Genomic DNA, 23,285 nt, shown 5'->3' on the forward strand with positions numbered 1-23,285 from the left:
TTTGTACTCGTTTGTGTAATTGTGGGGGTGATTGTCAATAACATGAGGGCATTAAAATTATTTTAATATTACTGTTCTTCGTTAGGCGCTTTTCCAATGTATTAAGAAAGAGCAATAGCACTAAACAAAAGTGCTGAGTCAGCACTTTCAAAACACTTTTAATGTAGAATATTTCAGAATGTATTGCTCAAAAGCAAAAGTTGTAATATAGTTTTTCTATCGTCTGTAGCTGTTGTATAAGAATATACAGGGAAATTGCAGATTTCTCTGAACTTTGTTTTTTTTTTACTACCGACGACTTCATCAAACACGACATTCGCAGAACTCGTTTTAAATGTAAAATATGGGCTGGCCCTATATCAAAATTTTGTGTTACTAGGCATAGTAAAAATACGAGAAAGTTTCATATTTGTATCATTCAAGTGAAGAATTTTGTCATTAACAGCTGGACTATCAATGTAAGAGAGAATGAAAAAGATAGAAAAAGAGTTATTACAAATCGACGCAACTGACCTTGTAACTTATTGTAGTTTTAGTACGTTCATCAAAAACATTATGGCGAAACAAACTTTGCACTATAATTTATTTGACTATTTTTTAGCCTCTGTTCAGGCATATACCATCCAATTCAGTATACGCAGGACAGCACTTCCAGGAAGTTATGTAGCTATGTGTGTAACACACAGTCGTGTTACTACTCAGCGACATGTTTGCCCGGTTACCAATGGTAGTCGTTATAACACATAGAACTAAAATACATGGAGCGCTACCTAAAGCTATTAATTGAAGCGAAAAGCCCAAATCTTACACCAGATACGCGAGATTTTACCCCAGACACGCGTGCTTAGTGTTTTGAGACTCTCGCACGGAGTAATAATTGAGTGACTTCACAATCGTGTCTAGGGGTAAAATCTCGCGTTTCTGGGATAAAATCACGGCTTCAAAAAATTATCAGGGTTTTGTATTACAAGTAGCATTCCATGTATTTTAATTAAATGTTATAACGCCATCTGCAATCATGTCGCAATGTCGTTATGTTGTTGAGGTGTAAGGACCTAACGTCGAAGATTACAAAGGGTAAAAAAAGTCGTTAAACTCTTTACTAAGGCATAATGAATATTATTTTCATTTCCTACACAACGAACTTCGTCTAACCATATTCTTCCACTGCCATTTGGAACATTACCTCCTAGTAAAGCCCTGACAGCATAGTCATAACCGAGTTGTCGACAACCAACTTTAGCATCGTTTATATCCCAGCCATCATCACAAATTGTTCCCCATTCTCCATTGTAAAATACTTCCACACGACCTCTACCAATAGAACTTTCTGGTCCCCGAAGTCTAACAGAGTTGATAACTGATAAAAAAAGAAAATAAAGAGATATTGCAAAACATAGAAGTCTCAACTCCGAAATATTCTAAGTTTATTCTAATGACCGAAAGTTTTACTTCCTATTACTTATTTATAACCTTGACCCCCAGAAGAAGCTGAACATCAGCTGTGACGTCATGTGCAAAGGGTCTATTGAAGCTTTTCATAAATTTATTACTGATATCCTGCTTGATGGTATTGATAATGATGAACTTGTATGTGTGGCCGTGAGCCTTATTTTTGTGGTTACATGTAAAATGTAGATTCAGCAAATTCCTTGCACAGAAGCAACTGCACAGAGAACAGCTAAGGATTCTCAAAAAAAACAAAGTTTTTTTTCTGCACAGAGATGCTCTTTATTCATGATCGGTGATAAAAAATCTTGATAAAGACAGTAATAAATCCATACCTTGGCACGAGTTACATTCTCTTTCAGTTTTTCTACCATACAATACTAAATAGCACTCTCTATATCAACATAATATAAACTATGAATGAAATGAATCAGATCAATCTTTACACTTTCATTCGACACGCTGTTACGATATTCACTGAACGTTTGAGGTATGATTTCATAGCTGGCAGGAGAGTTTTCAATCATTGCGGAGACATTAGCTTCATATTCAGCACAAGAAAACTTGTTTGGCTCGATTGCACGGTTTAAAATTCTGATACTTTCCCAGTTACCATTACTGCACAGTTCTTTAGCAACGATGTTTGTAATTTCGATATCAATTTCTCCTGTGCCACTACCAACACTAAGAATGTTGAAACTTGAGTGTTCTTTGTCTTCATGTCGTGATGCCAGTGATTGTTTCACGTATGAAGGTAGATGTTTCTTCAACGCTGTAACATTTTTGGAGTGTAGCTGACATTTTTCTTTGAATATTTTGTAACTTTTCACAAAATGTAAGCTTAACATTTTGTCTAAAATGTTGATTAGATGAAGAAATAGTTTCTTTAATTCGTCTTTATCACCAACGAAGCCAAATGCGCTATCCAGCACAATGACCACATTGCCTTTGAAGGGTCTTTTATATATGTGGTGCGTTAGGATTAAGTTATTTACATTCAGCTTTTGTCCTGAAGCAGTTTAATGCACGTGAGGAAGCACGAGCGGTATTTAATACATGTTTTTTAAACATGCAAAGGTATCGGCTCAAATTTCTCCCGAGGCAGTATAGCATATGCTTTGCATTAATAAAAACTGGCATATTTTATCCAGGCACACGAGTTAGCACGTGCAGAAGAGTGCTACAAGAAGGGATTACAAGTTTTATGAGCACTCCCCTCCAAAATCATCCGATATTTAGAATTAGAAAGATTCAGCAAGCACTGATTCCTAAGGAAATGTGAACTTGTATGAAGCAAAGTTGCAGTGCGCAGCAGCCATGTACAATTCATTTATTTTGTAAACTGTTTTTCACTTCGATTGGACTTGACGTTACATGTAGTTTAGCACGACAAAACTCATTGTTCTGTGGTTAGTTGAGCCATTCATTCATAATAATTTAGCACCATAAATACTTCTTGCTCTGTGGTTATTTGAACTATTTATAATTAGTTCAAATAACCACAGAGCAAGTAGCTACATGTTACAATGTAATGTAATATGTAGCTACAGATGATATCAGGCATGCGATATCTTAATGCAAGTATAACAGTGTAAAGTTGTAGCCTTATGATACCTTTTGTGAATCTTGTAAGTCATGCAAGTTCAATGACTTTTCAGTGGCATAGCTAACCTCGATTATTAGAGGACGATCATATACATGCATGAAATAAACTGTAATAACAATTGATGTCAAACTAATAAACATGCATTTAAAAGAAAACCCTGCATCCCCTCCCTCACCTCCCTCCCCCGTCACTATCAAATAACGTACCAGCCAAATGAATGACACTTGTGCTTTGTTAAACGGCGTCAACATAAATATTCCCGAATTTGGCATTGGTATACTATGAGGTTTGGCCTAAGGAGGGTATTGTATTCGCTTAAATATTTCCCGAACTCTGTTATGTTGTACAACTCTTTGATCTCTATTTGACTTTTTATAGCATTAATTTTATTTGATATACCTCAATTTAAGTATAAATTAAACTCAAGTCAAACTCACGGTATATTATAGCAGTGCGAACGTTTTTTCTGGGGGTGTCATCATTCTTGGGGCAACTGTAAAAGGAGAGTTACAAGTGTGACTGCACGTGCAGAGGTTCATAATAAGGCAAAAGTTATTTTTAAACTCGACCTATAGAGTGTTTTTATTGGCTGCCATGTTAGGGGGGTATTCCATGTGGTGAAAACTGTGATGTACATCCCAACATGGCCACTTTGACGTCACATGTAAACATTCTATTTTCATTTTGGTATATTTTGTTACGAATAATTTGCAGTCCCAGTCTCAAAGTGGGGCAATAACAAAGTAAGGTGACAGATTCATAATATATCCCTAAATGATTTCAAGCACGTGATGTTGTTCGGTACACGGATTGACATGCGCACTAGACAACTGTAGCAATAGATTACACCACTGGAACGTTCATTTGGGGGGGGGAGGTTATTCATTTATTCAGTTGTCCTCGTCTGATTTCTTTCAAAAGCCTATCACATAAAGATTTAAGTAATTCAATTTTAAATGGATGTTCTACAGCCCTATTTACGGCATAACTATGCAGTTTATGCATGAATTTACAGCCTGTATTTAGCCCTATGTTTACGGTGTTGCTGTGTTAGAATCACATCTGAATTTATAATGAACATTTTAATTTGGACCTGCCGTTAGTTTACATTCATATTTGACGCACGTTCGAAACTTTGAATTACAATTATACACACGAATCAAACAGCGTCCTGGACATTTATCATTCATATAATGTTCTGGATGTTTTTGTTTACAACTACGATGCTCCAAATCTCCTAGATATTTGTTCTCACCAAACGAAACAAACACCATACCGCACACAAACCAAGGTAAAGCTTACACATATTGCACTAAAACTATGGTAGAATTATACACCGTACTGCAGTAAAAACCACAATAGAATCATGTCACCTGACTGAGCACAAACAATGCAGATACGGTTAAAACCTAAGACAAAGCTTGAATAAAGCACAATTGCAAAGAAGTTAAGTTAGCATGTCAAAAATATGATTGTTAAATTTACCTGTTACACATTTGGAATTCCTTACTCTTTCTATGCTAACACTTAAGGACACATCTCTATTATATATGATGCACGTTTTCCGATCCGTAAAGTCTCGTTTCCTTTCATTCTCAAATCTATGGCACTTAATCAGCTCGATTTCCCCGAAAAAATAGAGCTTTTCAAGTTTTCAACATTTTGAAAAATTCTACAGGCAGAATTGATGTTAATTGGCGTTTTATAAAACTCCGTCAACATTTTTGAAAAGGGTAACGCTCTAAAATTAGCTGGACTAAAACATTTATGGTACACTTTTAGGCCACTTTAAAATCAATTTAAGCCCATCTCGAAAAGAAAGAGAGGCTGACTTTTTATAATAAAATCACTTGCTTCACTTAGCAACGTACGTGGTGAGCATGCATAGCACGCATGCGTGGTGCAGTCAGTGGTAGCTATATTTGTTTGTATTGATCACTTTTTTTACTAACTTCTGAGAAGAAAATCAACCCAAATAAATTAAGACTAGTTATAATTATGAGTTTTTAACACCAAAATACGACCGATACAGCAGCCTAGAATCTTCAGCGATACACATTCGTTAAAAATTATTGGTATTAGACCCACAACAGCAAAAAATGCTGTGTAATAATTTTGATCAAATTAGTGCAACATCAAACGAAACCTATAAATCAACTTTTCAAGCAAATACGTCATTACAGGACAATATGACTTGATGACAAAAGATTGCTATCTATCCCCCATTTCAGGTCATCTACACGGAAAATCCAAAGGATGGCGCAGCCAGTCGCAGCCAGATTCAAACTCAAATTCAGTCATGCTAAATATGTGCGAACGTTTATGTGTTTTCTGACTGTTTTACTGAACGTTTTTGCTAGTTGAGAAAATGACACAGAATTTTATGACGTGGATTTATGTTACAAAAAGCTGAAAACAATGATTCAATGTAAAAATAAAACCTGTTTTGCTCTTAATTAAAGTCTTTTCAGTATGAATTTGACTTCATTCTTGAGTTAAAAACATCATAATCTGAAGAATTTGTCAGCACTCTGCTTAATTTCGCGTTCTGTTTCAGCTGCCCATTCCCTCCCACGACTCTTATCACGATGCAGATGAGATTCTACCTATCCAAAATGGGTTAGATCATAAGTGGTATAACACAGTATATTATATATATTTATAATATGTATAATATACAAAGTGTATAACAATGTGCCCTCCTGGCTATCACCATAGTAAAATGGTGTCTCCTGCCCTTGGGACACAGGATGTACAGTTACACATTGTATGGATTGTATTGTAGAGTCACCAGAGCGCTCAAATCTTTAACGGTGAGCTTTGCATAAAGCGAGAGCAGTGAACGTCTCTTTACGGACTCTCTACACTATCCGAGAGCGCTCAATATATTTACTTGGTCTTTACTGTCTACAAGCTACACAAGACACGTATAGCTACCTGGTAGCCTATATCAATTATAAATCTTTAGACTAGTTTTTTCAAAATCACCTGCAACTAAATTATTTCTTCAAAAAACCCCATAGAAATTTGAAAGGCGGCTGTTCTATCAAGTCTCTTAAATTTTTAAAAGAAGACTTTATTTACTTCAAGTAGAAAAGTTTCGCAAGAAAAGATAAGCGGGAAATGTATTCAAAATCACTGTTACTAAGCTCATTTCCGGCATCAAAAATAGAAATTTTGTGTTTGTTTATGGAAATATGTATCATTGTCAGCCAATACAAGAATCATCAAAAGTGTTTTGAAGGTAAACTGACGTGTATATAGTATCTTGTGTGAGAGCGCAATTTATCGAATGAATTTCCTATAATTTGTGTAGTCGTTAAACGTTATGTACTTTTTGGCAATAATGTTTTTCGATATAAGTTTGATCACTTCGATGGTAGTAGAATTTTTGTCCATGGTACATCGAATTAGATGTCTCATCTTGAACAATATCATTCAAATTGTATGAAAATCTTTCAAATGCTTTTGTTTTTGTTTACTGTTTCAGCCTGTAATTAAATTACATGTTTATCTATGTAGTGATTTACATGAACTATACTTACATGAAGCAAAAAATGACAAATTAAATTCTTCATATACTTAAGACATCATAACTTTCTCCATAATTTTCCTGAATCTAGGAGTTCAAATAGCATTTTTACACTTTCAATCATTATAGTTAAACTTTTAAAGACAAAGCCATGCATCTGACCGTATAGCAAACTTTTATCGACACTCGCCAAAAGCTGCACACGCTCCGCTTAAAATAGGAATTGCCCTTTCTCCAAACAGTTTGTAATATCTATCTATTTGCTTGTTTACGAATATTTTCAGAGGATAAAACGTATCCGTACTGCTACTGTTATCAACATGTGTCCTGAGTCTGTATCCGTACTGCTATTGTTATCAACATGTGTCCTGAGTCTGTACTCCATAACAATTAAGAGATCTATGATAATTGAAAGTACTAAATGCTAAATATCTAAAACTAACTAAAATGTTTGCCTAACAAGTAGCTAAAAGTTTCGGGGTCTTCAACGACCCTTATGTCCATAAGGAACACGTCATATACCTTAAAACCCGCGAATTCAAAGGATTGCCTAATAAGCTCTAGCTGCAATTTTTGGCAACCTGACTGGTAGTGTAGCTTTGTTTCTTGTGTTTCTATCATGATTTATTAAATTTAAAATATCCACAGAAGATACTATATGTTCAGAATCATTTTATATACTCACTTCCACATAATAATAATATTGACATTCTTAAGCAAATATTTCGATGTAAAAACTTGTAACTTGTCAACAGATGCGTCAACAAATGCATAATTATTTATTTAATTTTGAAATCGACCATATTTATGCAGCAAGAATTATTTAGAAACACATAAAACAAAAATTCAACAAACTAAAAGCATTAGTTGACGATAGGATTTTTACGATTATACTTCATACGATTTGCACTTGACCTGAGATAAAGACTTATGTCATATGCGTGGTATTCCAGACAAAATTATTCGAGCTATTTTGCCATGTGAAGTTAAATGAATCAGTCAGACGAGACATTCCGCGCTTATGGTAATGACATAGATAGATATTTACCTTACAAGTCGGCACCAAATTACGGAAATAGATTGATGATTGCATTAGAAAATAGAAAGATAAAAACCTTTTGAATTCATGCAACTCTGTTCAAGACCGAATTAGCGAGTAGGCGTTTTTTTTATCTTTGTGAATCACTGTGCAGTGCTTAAGGGATTAAGATATTTTATGTTGATGATGACATGAGCGTAATATGCACACATAAGATTGAAACCATTTCACAAACAATGATTTGGCAATAACAGCGAATTTGCAAGCTTGTGCTATTGCTCTTTGCTTTAGTTGATTAAACTTACTTTTATTTAGTCTTATCGCTGCAAATTGTTTATAAAGTGCAGTCCTCCTTCAGATTTTGAAACACAAACCCTCGACGTAATTGCTGTTTATAGCAATCTTTAAATCGCTGTTAATGTAAGCAAAACAGACAAAACACCTCTAGTTTACTTTTTTGATAGTGTAGTGCGTCATGAAAAGGTATTTTAATTGGCGAATAGCAAATGACGCTTGTGAATAAATGTTATTCACAAAGTCTTTGCATTTATCTTTTGCACAAATGTTCCCAACTTCACCATTCTAAATGCAATTTCATGCATATTTGCAAATACTCTTATTTTTATAAATACGGTGAAGTAATTCAATTTCCTGTATTGGTGTTTTACTAAATTAAACTAAAATTGCAGGAGCTTTAGGCCAGGCGCACACAGATCTAAGGGTTTATCAGCAAACATGTAAGCATGTTAAGTACATTTATCGTCACTCAAACAAACAGTTCGTGATAGCGGGAAAGAAGACAGCGTCGTCGTTGACTGAGACGCAAAGTATGAATATAAAACAAAGATAAGGAACTTAAAAACCAAATACCCTGCATGTTGTGATCTGTTGCCCAGCCAGCCTGCAGGATTAATTCCTGCTACATAAATGTAACAACATTAACACTATTCATTGTTTTAGTAATTTGTTGCCTTATAGTATTTCGTGCAAACAATTAAACTTGCATGGATTGAGCAAGTTAAGTCGGCTATCCACTATTTCGAAATGAGCAATTTTTAAGTAAGAAAGCACAACTCCATTTTCAATATTCTGTCATGCTACATTCTTATGTACTAGGCAAGAAATTTGATAAGTGTATACGTCCGCCGTATTCATTTAAAATTACCAATCTTGGCCGTTTCAATAGATGTATACCTTCCCCCATCTCGCACTTACTTAAAATTTTCTATTCTTGGCTTTCATGCCAGAAATGACAAAATTGTAAATGCCTCTTGCATGCACATGACATTAATTTGCTTATGACGCTGGTCCTATTAGCAATTACTAAGCAGATAGATTTTGCATGCGCTAAACTGATAAAGGGAAGATTTGATAAAGAAAGTGATTTCAAAAGAATCCTTCATTGGACATCTTGTAGAATAGCCTGAAGCAGGCTACTTGAGAGTATTTCACGGCTTAAACGAGCTTTTAAACTACAAATAAATGTTTATGTTAGTTAAACAAACCTCCTATGAACGCCAAAATGTAGCTTTAGTCCCATCACATGTCGCTCGTATGTTTCCCATATGTGAATAGATAAACACTGATCTTTATATAGCTATTGATATATTTATACAAGAGAGAGGTATTAGAGTCTGCTTTATTACCTGTGTGAATATGTATGGAGTTTGTTGAAGGGCGTGTAGAAGGTACGAAGACCATATTGAGCAGAAAAACACGAAATTTTATTTAAGACGATAATAATCTTCATCAAACAGCTCATGCATGTAATTATTTTTCTTCAATAAAGTCTTGTATTATATATCATGTTAGCGCTGAGGCCTAGCATGCAGACAAAATCTCCGAAACGCTGGTTGATATGCAATACAACATATTTCAAATCTTAAAGACTTAGATCCGATTATTTCAATGAGATTGATCGTCTGGATTGTTGACTATAATGCTTGCTCTTTTACTATCACTATTAAATTGCAGAAGGAGGATTTTAAAGTTATATTTGCTTAAAGTTATAGCTATACGTTATGGCTATACAGGGAGTGGTCACTTACAGAACACTTCATAAAGACATAGAAACCATCATAGTTCAATAATTTCCGGCGTTAATTAAGGTTATACAGCAGAAGTACACTTTAAACACACTTTTTTTCAGCAAGTTACAATACATATACATACATGTATATTATAGGAATTATGTAATGATGGATAAAGTGTATGATGTATTAATGGACGCTTCTTAATGGGTCAACATTTTGTAACACTTCCAGCATTCATCTAATGTAAAATAATACAAGTCAGTTAAACATAATATTATTTTCTTAACTTGCCTACCCTTTATGGTTGCATAAAAATGAGCATGTTTAAAGTTTCATGTAAATTGAGCAACTTTAAAGCCACCTGTTTCTTTTCCGTGTCATCCGACTACAGATAGTTTCAAATATTATTAGATTTGGGAATGTTTTTTATGGCTATCTTGCCCTCATATATCACATTAATTTACATAGAAATCCAAACCATTTCAATGTGTCTCAGTACACTGTGCATGCTTCACAAGTTTAAACGTTAACGTAAACCTCGACGAAGGAAACGCATTCTGCATTCTCAGTTCACAAGTCAACAAGGGATTACCGCTATATACTTTATTGGAAAACGGCAATGTTTTCAAGTACTCTACTTTACTCCATTTACTTTTTCTTGACAATTTCGATGGTGATTTTCCCGTCGACTTTGACTTTGCGCTGCGGTTCAGCAATCTGGTACGACTGCAAGAGCAGTAGTAAAACGACAATAAAGGTAAAAAGGGAAAAGTTTTTATTACTTGGTAAAATAAAAAACAAATATAGTTGTATTGCAAATATCAGCTAGTAGTTATACATTTGTCGATAAATTCAAACATCTGCCTATGTAAGCTGTAAACAGATAAAATTGAACTCATGAATAACATGTTTTGAATAACGTTGAATTTTGAGCCCTAAATAAGAATCACTTTTGTTTAACTATGATTTCTATTGCACCCATGATGCATGTGTTAATTCTTTTTAGAGAAAATCTGCAACTAAATGTTTTCTTTATGCAAATGGTATAATTTTTCTTAAAATCCTTACCTGCTAGTTCAATAAAGGATACAAAACAAATAATAAAAATGCATTTGCTATTTTTTCTGATCTTTCTTCGACTCCTTATTTTTTCTGATTATTTTTAGCCAAACGCAGCAATAAAAGGATCGAGAACAGCTCTCGCACTAAAGTCCACTAGACGTCAGAATAAACTGTCTTGGCGTCGACCTAGCAAACGAAAGCCCACCTTCAAAAAACAACATCGAAATGACATCATTTGAAAATGAACAAACGAGAAGAAACTTAGTAATTCATAATTTCATATGCATAGAAAACTCAATAAGCATATATATAATATGCTGTTTATTAAAGAAACTAGACAAAGCATTTAATGTTTACATGTACAGACTTTGATTGACTGCCCAAAAAGTTTATGAATAAAAGTCAGATAATAACTGTGAATTTTTCTGTTTCAAATCAGAGGTTTTAAGTAGTCTATTTATTGCTTTACAATGACTATTGCTTCCGGTGGGTTTGAGAGAAAATAATCTAAGATGTCTATCCTAAATAAACTGCCTTTACTGCTTTGTGTCATAACACTTGCATACTTCTATGTAGAAAACAGATCTGGAAGCAGCACCTTGCCCAATAATAAAGGCAACTTTGGTTAATTAGATTAGGCAACTAGAAATTGATAAACCGTTAATTGAGTTTTTACTGTGGCACATATGCATTGTGTCCAAAAAATGTCTCTCTCTGCTCATTTTGTTGCTGTGAATCACATACACATGGGCGTGCATGGCAAGAGGAAAGCAAGGTCACACATTCTATTTGGGATAGTTTGCGAAATTTTAACTACAGCCCTTCTATACATTTGCTGTTGTTCAACAAGCTAAAATTCAAACTAATAATATACAATGTTTAAAAAGCAAGAAAATTTTAAAATCAATTGGTCAACTTCCACTCCAACAATTTAAATTGCGCATCGTCTCACATGTGGATGACTTTCTCGTGATCACCCATCAATAGTATAAGAGAATTTCTGCAGATGAAGATGATAACATTGCTCAAAATTCTATCGTATTGAAATAACAATTCTTTCCAAAAATTGCAGAGTGATGCTTTCAACCTTTCACTGATATAGAAAAATAACGGCAGAAGTGTCGTAGTAGCCACTTTCAACATTTAATAATGAGAAGTATTTATTCAGTAATGTTTTGTAAACCAATCTCTCTGTTGAAATGGAAAAGTAGAAGCTTTGTGTTACTATCCTCCAATCCTTTTCATTCTAAATTACGATTGACATAAGTTAAGGTAAAGTCCATGCAATAACGTTCTGTTAATTTTGTCTTATCAGTAAACTATACACAATTGTCAGAATGCAAAACAGCTAGGTTTAAGTCCTTGCTTGATGGTTTAGCTAATACATATGCACTTCATGATAAAAAAAATGTATGTCTGAGAACCCACTTACTAGCAAGCAAACAAGTTTCATCAATTCACTACTGAAATGTAATTTGACATGTACGTGGCATTCCCCCAACATTTTCGTTGCCTTTCTGTTAAAGTAAGAAATATCATCTGGCGACATTAGCCACAGGTTTTGAGTTGATTGTGATGAAGATGTTTTTCATTTTTTAATTCAAGGAATTCGAAAGAAAAAAGGTGTAAATCTGTAAAACGAGTCAGAATGTAATTCTGCGAAAGGAAATTTTTCCTTGTGCGCATATTTTTCAAAAGCTTTAAACGAACCCTAGAAAAATTGACGTTAGCCATGAATTCCACCTTATAAGTCGACTCTTATTTGAGTCTTTTCAAAGATATCGTCAAATAGTTACGCTATATTACCTTGCAATAGTAACCCCCCACCCCCTCCTCAAAATAATAGAGCTTGCGTTGATCTTTTAACTTTTTTTTTAAATCTGTCATCGACATGACACTAATGAAAACCGTTAATGATACCATCAAACTTCTACAAATCACATGCAATCCATTTCACAACCTTTGACGAGGTGAAAGGCTACTTAAATGTGAAAAATTCCCGGACCGTCTGAAGCCCCACCTCATTGAAAAAAATTTAACTTCTAAAAAATGCGATTCCTGTACTTTAATTTCACATAACCTAACTTGCTAACACTTGATAACATTTATTGTATATGTTGGTTGCACGTAAGGTTACGTCTTATATGGTATGCAATGTACAACTGAGTCCTTCGTAAATGATATGAATTTTTCATGTCTACTGTGGAATATATAAAAAAATGACACTCTTCGAAAGACTTGTTCGTGAGCCGTTATTGTGTCATAGTCAAGTGCTTGATAAGAAAATAAAAAAATTATTAAGTCGGAAGTGTGGGAGTTAGCAAGAATGAGGAATGGAATTTTGAAAAAAAAAATTGTGAAAAGCTCAGATTTGTTCTAATATTACCATGTCAGGCCACCGTTAGATAGAAATGCGAATGTAGTCTCTAATTTCTATAGGTCAATTTTATGTAGTTTTTGGTTATATATGGTATCAACACACTGAAATATATTGCTGTAGGGAGACCGCCTAATTGAAAGGGTATATATCAATATGATGAAACAATTTGTTAATTTAATGTTTGAAAAATATCATTAGGCGGAAGAAACATTTTCCTAAGTTGAACGCAATAAGGTAATAAACAATCATTGGATGAGGTTAAGCATGATATCAAGAATTATTCAGACCAATGTTATTGTTATCTGCCGAAGCGAAGCTGAATTCAATAATTGTTTTATTATTCACTGAAGTATTATCAAAACATATCAATATAAAGCATTTTTCAAACCTGCGCTAATTTTTTTTTTGTCAGACGGTTTATTCAAGTTCGTTTAAATATGTTGTAAATGTGTTCAAAGCCAGCTTCGCCGCTTTTTTAGTGTTTTCCGCAGCCTTTTCCTTTAAAAGCTTTCACATTGTTTTTAGAAACTGTGGCAAACATCGCTGTTTTTTGATTTGTATTCAAAACCGGCTTTTAATGGTGGCCATATTTGTAGAAACTATTATCTGTAGGTTATGACGGCATGACCTACAGTATCGAGAATTATCTGCAGGTAGTTGACCAATCACAGCCGAGAATGCTCACATAGTGAATAATATCATATAATCTCATTTTGCGTTTGAAATTTTCAAACACCTGATGCGGTACTTCAACAATCTTGAAGAACAAGGACTGCAGATGATCGATACTGAGGGCGAGGGATATACATATGAGCATGTTCAATTATATCAGTAGATCATCCAGTAGAGCCCTGAGACCGACTATTGCATGGTGTTGATGTTGACTGACGTTTTGACAACCTTAGCAAAAGTCATCTTCAGAGTCATGTGACAACATCAAACCCAATAGCTCTTCTAGGACTCTCCTAAGTAACGATACACCTTAGTTTAAATCATTCACTTTTCAATTGTAAATTAAGAATTATATCATATGAATACATTTGAACAAGGTAAAGTATGAATACTTTTGCGGTCCTTGAAGAATTGCGCACGCTAACAAAACAAACTGGTTTTGAAAAAAATCTGCGCGTTTCTTTATAATGGAATGGTAATAATTGACAAAAGTTATGTTGCAGATAAATTTACGTCATTATCATCAATTCAATAAATATTGTCCGATGGTGCATTTTTCCGTGTGGGCACAAGTCCGCATGACCGGATGTTCGGTGTTCAATTCGTCTATCAAGCCTGCAAACAATATATGTTGCCGGCAGATTAATGTACTGAAATCTGTGCTTGTTGTTTGACAAACCGAGTTCAAATTAAGCTTTCTACAGGTATGTAATGTACAATAAATATATATTTCAATTGCTCCGTAATGAATAGCTGTCATGCTCATTCGTCCAAATGTACCAACTCTATAGAACGTTTAACCACTTTAAATTGTATTACAATCAATCGCTGTTTTGATGCTGTGATGATTACTGAAACTATATATACTTGTGTGCCATACTTATATTCCTTTATATTATTTTAATACTTTTTTACTTTAAGCATGTTTTCATCATTCTTTGAGTCATTGAAATAAAGCTGTTTCATTTTTGATAGCCACAAAACATGTCAAATAGCTATATGATTATTCAGCTTATTAAAATTATCAAACTACACTTATATTTCCTGTGTTCACTGTACCATGTACAAAGTGATGACTGAAACATGATCAACATTTGAGCTTATGATTGATTTTACTTCATATCATGCTAAATTATTGTATGTTTGATTTAAAGATGACGAAAATCGTTTATTTTCAAAACTGATACTGTCATTCATATGCTTCTAGTACTGCGTGATCGACAATGTTCTCCTTCTTGTCTTGCAGGTCAAATAAGGAATACCTAAGTATTTAAGTTCAAAGGGCAAATTGGTGACGTGCGTACCAACCAACTAGCTAAGTCTAGCAGATTAAATGTTTTTCATAAAATTACCCTCGTTTTCCAATGTATGATCGCAGTCAAGTAGCTATTGAGCAATACTCAAAGCTTTGATAAGAATTGTAATATTCATGATTCAATCAAGCCTAGCATTATGTTTATGTACACATTAGTCAATACACGGGGGTCGCCCGAAGCAAATTAACATTAGTGAAAAGTAAAAAATTCAAATACAGAGTATTTTTCCAAGGGGTTCAGAAGAAAGTGGCGGCGTCAGTTTTAACAATAACTTGAGTAAATTATTAGGGGTGAAACCTGCTAAGCGGACCTCACTTCAAACAGGCCTGTTTTATAAAAGCGAGGTGCGTCACAGTCAGGGGTGCACATGAAGTACACATAAAAAGTCGGTTCATAAACTTATAGAAAAAAATTAGTATAAGATTTAGATTGTGGGCTATTTTTAATTTAACTTAGAAATAAAAAAGTCTGCCCCAGTTCTAATGAAGGTTGAACACGGATCCCCTCATATTTCTTTGGTATGTGCGCTCCTGGTCTTGATTCTTCAGACTGTTTGAGACTCTCCAAAATTATCGAAATATAGTTTTTATAGTTCACCTTTTTTGGCACTCTAACGCGAACGTTTAATGGGTTGCAAAAGAAATTTTTCGTCTTTAATTAACTGAGCTTAAAATAGCTTTGAGCTCATTTTAAGAAATGTATAATGACCGCTTTAAAAAATGCGTGTCAACCAATTAACAAGATGCACTGCACGTTAGTTACAGCGCGACAGCCATTTTGTACGTCGGGAAAATGATGGATTTTGTTATTGTAGTCCATGCAACTTAGACAAACGATTATAGTGTAAAGTAGAGTTTTCAATCAACTTTTTTCTCTTACTTTTCAGATAAATAAAAACGTAGTGACGAAATAGAATTCAGTGTGCTGCAAGCTCAAAAAGTAACGATGTAAACATAAACTAAAGCGCGCAATGCATCTTGGTTGACACACATTCCTTAAGAGTATGCGATATGCTGCTCATAAATTACGCAAAGCTATATCTGAAAATGCACTTTCAATTACTGGGAAAACTATTTGAAAATAGAGGAAATGCACGCATGCGTAATGCCTGTCTATAATTTTCTTATTTTATAGGTGCTTGTTATTTATTGCGCGACTTATTCATGTAACCATGACGTTCCAAACTGTCGTTGATCTTTATAACAAAGCGATGGATGTAGAAGGTATAACAATTATAAACCATGTCATTTGTGCCAACTCTTTTGGTCACAATGTTTGCTCAAACTGTCATCATAAAGAGTAACCATTCTTAATACAGCAATAGCAGCTGCACGACTTTTGCATTTGATGTGACGTCACATTTAGCATATATGGCAAAAAAAGTTCGCGTCAATTATTTAGAACAAAATTCGAAATAACTACCGTGTCAACCTTTGGCAAGGAAGCCATCTTAAAAGGTGGCAAAAGCGCCTCAGTCAAAAATTAGCTGAGATAGTTTAAAAAACCAATCACATTAAGCATTTCGAAAATAAAACTTATACTATCAATTCGTTAACTGTATAACAACCCAGAAGAAGAAGATTAAATGAGATATGATCTTCGCACTTAGCTGGACAATTTAAGCAATCGTCTCAGGACCTGAAAAAATCAGGTGACTCAACGGGATTCGAACCCATGACCTCTGCGGTGCCGGTGCAGTGCTCTGACCACTGAGCTATGAAGTCACACAGTGGTGAGCAGGTCAATATTGTTGGGCTCATGTTTTCTCGTGAAATGAATGTCATGTGAATGTTTTATGCAGTGCGGTGTTTTGAAATTAAATGAGATATGATCTTCGCACTTAGCTGGACAATTTAAGCAATCGTCTCAGGACCTGAAAAAATCAGGTGACTCAACGGGATTCGAACCCATGATTCGAATCCCGTTGAGTCACATGAAAACATTCACAAGAAGATTATAGTCGTAAATACCGTCAGTTTTCAAGATGGCAGATAATAACATTTATAACTATTCAATTGGGGGCAGTCCGGTATCAGGTAAATTGGGTTTTTGTTATTGGTTTTCACGACGTGTAATGGTCAGAAATTATCAAAGGGCTTGCAAAAATTTAAATATCTATGAAGCCAATAGAAAAGGGTATGATATGAATTTTCACATCATAAGCACTTCAAAACCATTTTGTTATGTTATGCATGATTATGGTGACGATTAATTTTCACATCTGAGCAAATGGTGCCCTGTTTTATATTTTCATGAGTTCTTAAACTATTTTTAAGTTTGCTTGATATTCGCGACCATTTTGTTTCTATATACACTTCTTACCACTTTCCTTGATTATCAGTAAAGTTAGCACTTTTTCTTTTACTTAATCTTAAAGATCCTCGAACGGCAAATTGGCCATTAATGTCATCTCCTTTACCAACACTCACGATGGTGTTGTCATACATTATTTTTGTTACCTTTGGACCCCGACTTATGAGGAATCGCGATGCCTTTAATCCATATTGGTTGCTTGTCTTTTATAACTTTGGACTGGTGATTTTATCTTTTTATATGATGGTCGAGGTATAAGTTAAATAGCATATGTATTAATGCAAATGATCTAATTTGATAAAACATCGTTATTTGGTCGAAATCAGTACGTTTTAAGTTGACTTTTTTAGCATTAGTGAAATTGACGAAACCACAAAGATGAAATTGCCTTCTTTTGCTTTTTTGAATTGATAGAGTTTCCTTATAAATAGTCACATTATGTCTATAGCTGCTTCAAATTGAATAAAACTCTTTCAAAATGCACAAAATGAAGTCAAAAGCTTTCTCAGCAAAAATCTCAAACATTTCTCTCTGTTCAAAAAGCAATTTACAAACACTCTTAACACTGAAAAGTGCTATGTCACACATTACACAGAACCAAAGTTGAAAAAAGGAAATTGCTCCACAAAGAAATATAAGTAAAAGCTGGTACATTGGTACATTGTATGATATAAGTGAAATATTGTATTGATTTACAGTACTTATAATGACTGAATGAATATGCAGAGAATTAAATTAAAGTTGCTGTATCATAAGCAGTGATTGGTTGATTTATAGTCAGTGTCCCTTAGTTAAGCATTCTACAACAGGACTTGTTAGAAATTGAGTCAGGAGGGAGAAATGTTTACTACATTTATCAGGGAATGAAACTTTATAAGCCAGCGAAAAGAGTCCTACAACATAGCAATTTGATTCAAGAAGTTCCTCCGGTGTCAGAAAATAACTGTGTCTGTGCTTCATTTCTCCTATAGTGTTGGTTGAGCCAACTAGATCTTTAGTGGTGTATCTTTTTAGATTTTGCTTTCTGCAAGCTCAATTCCTGGTTTTAAGTACTTATGCAATGGAGTTGACCCAGGAAATCATCCCAGTGTTATACGAGTAAGTTAAATCGTACGTTATTCTGTTGCTTTTCAAGTGACTGCCTTTTACACCTGCCATTTTTGATTCTGAACTGCAGTGGCGGATGTAGGATGAGTCAAAATAAATTACTGCAGCTTATTTTGGCATGTATTTACATTTTAAGTATCTTAGAGACAAACCCAAAAGTAAAATTATATTCTTTAGAAATTCAAAAGCAATAGTGTTTTTCTAAAAGTAATCTGAATTTAAGATTAGGTTAGGCAGCTATAATTTATTTTGACTAACGCTGTATCCGCTACTGCTAAAGTGTGGTTATCGAATCTGGTCTGCTTAATAACTGTTGTCTTATCCTTTATGTATAGCGTCTATAACCCCGTTTCGACCTCACGATCTTTGTTAATACGATTAAATTCACGACTTTTCGAGCAGATCTTTTGAATATAACTATTTCGTTTCGTTCTTGTTTTAGCTAGCGAGTGCTTGTTGGTTGTTTTATGTTTCTAAGTTTGTGGAGTACCTTGATACGGTGAGATCATGGAAATCGTTTTTATTCACGCATGCGCAATGACATACACTTATTCCATTAGATGTATAAAAAGGGAAACTTTTCTATATCGGCTAATTTTTAACTTTTCATTGTTCACTTTTGCCACTGCAATGCTTGCATTAGTGTGCCAATTTTTTTGCTTTTAGAAGTCATCTTAAGTCACTGCTTTTCAGCCAATCAGGTTACAGTATTTACAGTGCAATTCACTTTTCTAGAATGCATTTACAGCATTTCAACAGTGTAATTACACATAAACTGCACTGCAACCAACCAATCACAATCGAGAAATATCTCAAAGTATATTATTATATCTGTAATCCGATAATGATTGCGATTAAAAACTTTGAAAAATCACGTTGGAGCAATTGCACTAGAATAGTGAACGGTCCAATCCTTTATTAAGCAAGAATAATCCAATTCTTTGTTAGATAATTTAAAATTCATTCATTACTCTCAGAGCATGCGTTTGAAAGTCAAGTTTTTTTTATTTCTATGTAGGTATTCTTCGTCCTCCGAAAGAAAAACAACCAAATTACATTTCTCCATGTTTATCATCATACGAGCGTGTGTATTATGTGGTGGATATTTGTCAAATGGACTCCTGGTAATAAGAATTTTCCAAGACACAGCACCAGAATGATAATTTGGGGGGACGGGGAGGACATGCATACTTTAGTAGGCTCTATTGAAATCAATTGTTATAACATACAAATATATATGAATATGAGCCCTCTCCTCTCCCCCGAATATCAATTTGCTGCCTTCCCTAATTTGCCGTTAATGCCGTTTTTTCTTTATACGATTGTCAAAAGTGTGAGTGAACAACCAAGTTATGAGATATGAAAAGAAAATTTAAACGCCGTCAGATGTCATTAAATAAAGTATAAATAGCTTTTGCTTCTTTGCGTCTTCACATTGACTCTTTCTGTGAATCTGATGTATATTTTTTTTCATTTTATAGGAGGATCCAGTAAGTTTATATGTTCTTCACAAGTTTTTTTTATGATGATTCTTCGGCATACGTTGTCGCAAAGAGAAATTTCGCCCTCTCACCTTAAAGACTTTCATTCACGCATGCGCATGCAGATGCAAAGCCTGAGATTCGGTTGTTCAAGGTTAAGATAGCGGCTGTTCTGAAAGAAGCCGAACACTGGTTTCAAATAATTGACTGAATCAACATGGCTTTTCCAAAACAAACTATCTTGTGTTAACGCCCATCTCTTGGTCAAAAAATGGACATAACACTTTACGACATAGATCATGTTTGACACGTTGTCAAGCTCTAACTTAGACCATGCATTATACACACTAGCAACACCATTGCTTCATGCAGGGCTATTGTAATTTTTAAACTTAGGCACGATGATGAAACTGGATGGAGTATATCAGTAGCGTAGTCAGCTTGCAACTTTGTTCATGCTATGTAAACATTTTGGCGTTCATTCACGGTGAGAATTGGAACAATAAATTTCTAAAGAAATGATTAATGCTAAAATTAACATTGCGCGAACAAATTTTTGGGCTGACTACGCCACAGGAATACATCAGTGTAATAAAAACTGCATCGTTTTTGCATTCTCTTTCTGCATCGCTATGTTTTGTTTCTTAAATAATAAAATAGAGACTTTGTCGTGGTGACAAATCTGAAAATAGTTCTAAAGATAGCAAATACCATAGTGAATAGTAAAAGTAATATAATAAGTTGATAGTTCTTAAAAGAACTGTTTTGAGAAAAGAGCACTAACCCAATAGTTTTAAATTAAACGACACGATGCATTTCGGCAGACTACTCCTCAGGTGTCAACGTCTGCTAAATGAAAATTTACAATCTACCGATATTTATAATGCCAAGAAAGAGAGTACGTCATCTCCAAAAGGGGAGATGACGCTCAAAACAGGATAAATTAAAAACATAATCCTTTTGTCGGCAGAAGATTTTCTGAGGAGTAGTCTGCCGAAATGCATCGTGTCGTTTAATTTAGAACCATTGGGTTTGTGCTCTTTTCTCAAAACAGTTCTTTTAAGAACTATCAACTTATTATATTACTTTTACTATTCACCATGGTATTTGCTATCTTTAGAACTATTGTCATGTTTTGTTTCATTATGCAAAATAATTTTTGTGATTCAAAAATAATGGCAATAAGTTCAAAAAGCGAAAAATTTTTTCTTCTTGGTAAACTTATCCAATAAATAACAATAAAACAGCTGTATATCTCTTTCTTTGTCGATCTTCAGTTGGAAGTACTTTAAAACTGTGGAAATCAGTAAATTTACTAAATTCTAAAGCGCATGGGAAGATCAATGAATGGGGGGGGGGATAAATTTATATATTCATGATATATTCCCTGGAAAACAATTGCTTTCAAAGGAACTTAATTCTGTATATTACGTATGGGTGACTATAAGACTTCCTCACCCCTCCCAGTTATCGCTCTTCCTAAACTTAAGATCAAATTTCATTATCGTTGAGAATACAATATTTAAAATTTGACATGAATCTTTTAGTGTATATTGGAATGGCATTTAATTCGCTCGTCCACGTTTTTATGTACTCCTACTATATGGTGTCAGCTCTTGGTCCGCAGTATCGAAAATACTTGTGGTGGAAGAAGTATCTCACATCGTTACAATTGGTACAGTAATTTTTCAATTTGTTTCTTTATCTTTGAAATAATTTTAAACATCAAAGTGTAATATGTTACCACTATATGACTGTGTAACCCTTTGAATTTTTTCAGCGACTGCTTTTTTTCAGTGCTGCGTTTTGTCATATGTGTATATTTACCATTGAACTAAAATACATCGAACGCTACCTAAAGCAAATAATTGAAGCCAAATCCTACACCCAGACACGCGTGTTTAGTGTTTCGAGATTTTGAAAATTGATTGACTACACACGCGTCTAGGCTTCAAGAATTTATTAGACTTTTCTATTACAGGTAGCGTTCCATGTATTTTAGTTCAATGATGTTTACTACCAGATATGTCATGTGACATTGCTAAATAGCTGGCCGCCATTTTCTCTGATTAACGGTGGCGTAGCCAGCTCTGAAATTTTGGTTGTGCTATGTAAATTTTAGATCATTAACATCATTCATTTAGAAATCTGTAGTTTTTACAGTGAGTAAACACAGAAAAATGAACATAGTCAGGACCAAATTTGCGGGCTGGCTACGCCACTACTAATTAATACAACTTTTGACCATGGAAACAGTTTGTTTTGGACTCCATACAAATTTATTTTTCTGCTAATTATTTTCTGCGATTTATTTTATAGATTCAGTTCATCATTGCTATAGTTTACGTAGTAAATGCAGTTATGTTTCACAAAGACTGCACTTTTCCTCGCTGGGCATTTGCCTTGCTCTTTGGTTATACTATCTCTCTCTTTCTTTTGTTTCTAAATTATTACATAAAAGAATATATAAATCGAGCAAATGAAAAAAGAAAGCTTCATAACCAGTGAGCCTTATATATGTTTAAGCCATATAATTATCCACTTCATTTACGTGACGTCCGCCTACTATGCTTATAGCATGCAAAACAAAGGCGAGCTTTCCACGAACTATGCATATTTTTTCATAATTGTTGTATTTTTTGGGATTATTGTGTAAAATAAAATATTATTACTATGGCAAAAAAAAATTAAAATTATTACTATGGCAAAACATATTTCAATGTCCAACTCAAATCAATTGCTTTAGCCTGTTGAAAGTAGATTTAGGGTTTGACATCTAACGATCTTTATCTTACCAGCTTTTGTAGAATTTTATCTATAAACCATCTTAAAGTCGTTACTGTCGTTAATGTTAATTGTTGCACATAGTAAATTACTTCTACTCTATACAGACACGTAAAATTTTTTTAACTTGGATACGTTAATTATTCCTAACAATTCTCTTAGCCAACGAGCATAGAGACTTTCTTTCGTTTTCTTTATACAGAGTTATCATTTATTGGGCCCAAACCTCATCTATATTTTATACCGTTAATGAGGTTGAGATTGATGGCAATATGTACATACCCGAGTAATAATAATTTATTAAACAATGTTGACTATAGGCGGCCCAGAAATCTGTTTGATTTTTTATTTAATCGATTTATGTAAATAGTAACTAATCTGTATTTACTAATTACATAAATAAAAACATTCAACAGATTTCTGGGCCGCCTAAAGAAGAAATATCTGATAAATAAAGCAATGATTGAAAGAATATAAGAATGATTTGACTACACATTTATCAGAATTGAGC

The 23,285-nt window shown here is 34.1% G+C and overlaps 2 protein-coding genes and 1 long non-coding RNA gene across 3 annotated transcripts; 2 read left to right on the forward strand and 1 right to left on the reverse strand.

Moving 5' to 3' along the window:
• Positions 1-1,829: 1,829 nt before the first annotated feature.
• LOC124454155 (histamine N-methyltransferase A-like) lies at positions 1,830-2,297 on the reverse strand. The gene has a single exon (XM_047004964.1). It carries the CDS (start codon positions 2,295-2,297, stop codon positions 1,830-1,832), a length of 468 nt encoding a protein of 155 aa, XP_046860920.1.
• Positions 2,298-10,158: 7,861 nt separating this feature from the next.
• Positions 10,159-11,141, forward strand: LOC124454638. The gene is made up of 2 exons (XR_006951551.1): positions 10,159-10,416; positions 10,826-11,141. It is a non-coding gene; the product is annotated as an uncharacterized LOC124454638 (long non-coding RNA).
• A 3,245-nt stretch (positions 11,142-14,386) lies between these two features.
• Positions 14,387-22,829, forward strand: LOC124454683 (elongation of very long chain fatty acids protein 4-like). The gene is made up of 9 exons (XM_047005460.1): positions 14,387-14,477; positions 16,224-16,312; positions 17,467-17,654; positions 18,417-18,500; positions 18,952-19,008; positions 19,528-19,633; positions 19,991-19,999; positions 21,538-21,665; positions 22,310-22,829. Exons 2-9 carry the CDS (start codon positions 16,261-16,263, stop codon positions 22,496-22,498), a joined length of 813 nt encoding a protein of 270 aa, XP_046861416.1. The 5' UTR covers positions 14,387-14,477; positions 16,224-16,260; the 3' UTR covers positions 22,499-22,829.
• Positions 22,830-23,285: the final 456 nt, after the last annotated feature.

This window comes from Xenia sp. Carnegie-2017, unplaced genomic scaffold (genome assembly GCF_021976095.1).
Source record: "Xenia sp. Carnegie-2017 unplaced genomic scaffold, XeniaSp_v1 HiC_scaffold_3, whole genome shotgun sequence".
Taxonomy (NCBI): Eukaryota; Metazoa; Cnidaria; class Anthozoa; order Malacalcyonacea; family Xeniidae; genus Xenia; species Xenia sp. Carnegie-2017.

What these genes read in the sequence shown, in the direction of transcription:
- LOC124454155 (XM_047004964.1), bottom strand. Translation starts at nt 2,297, where the DNA reads ATGTTAAGCTTACATTTTGTGAAAAGTTACAAAATATTCAAAGAAAAA.
- LOC124454683 (XM_047005460.1), top strand. Translation starts at nt 16,261, where the DNA reads ATGACGTTCCAAACTGTCGTTGATCTTTATAACAAAGCGATGGATGTA. An exon ending in ATCATCCCAGTGTTATACGA is followed by an intron (nt 18,501 to 18,951) that starts GTAAGTTAAATC and finishes TTCTTGTTTTAG; the next exon opens with CTAGCGAGTGCTTGTTGGTT. An exon ending in ATCTCACATCGTTACAATTG is followed by an intron (nt 21,666 to 22,309) that starts GTACAGTAATTT and finishes TTTATTTTATAG; the next exon opens with ATTCAGTTCATCATTGCTAT.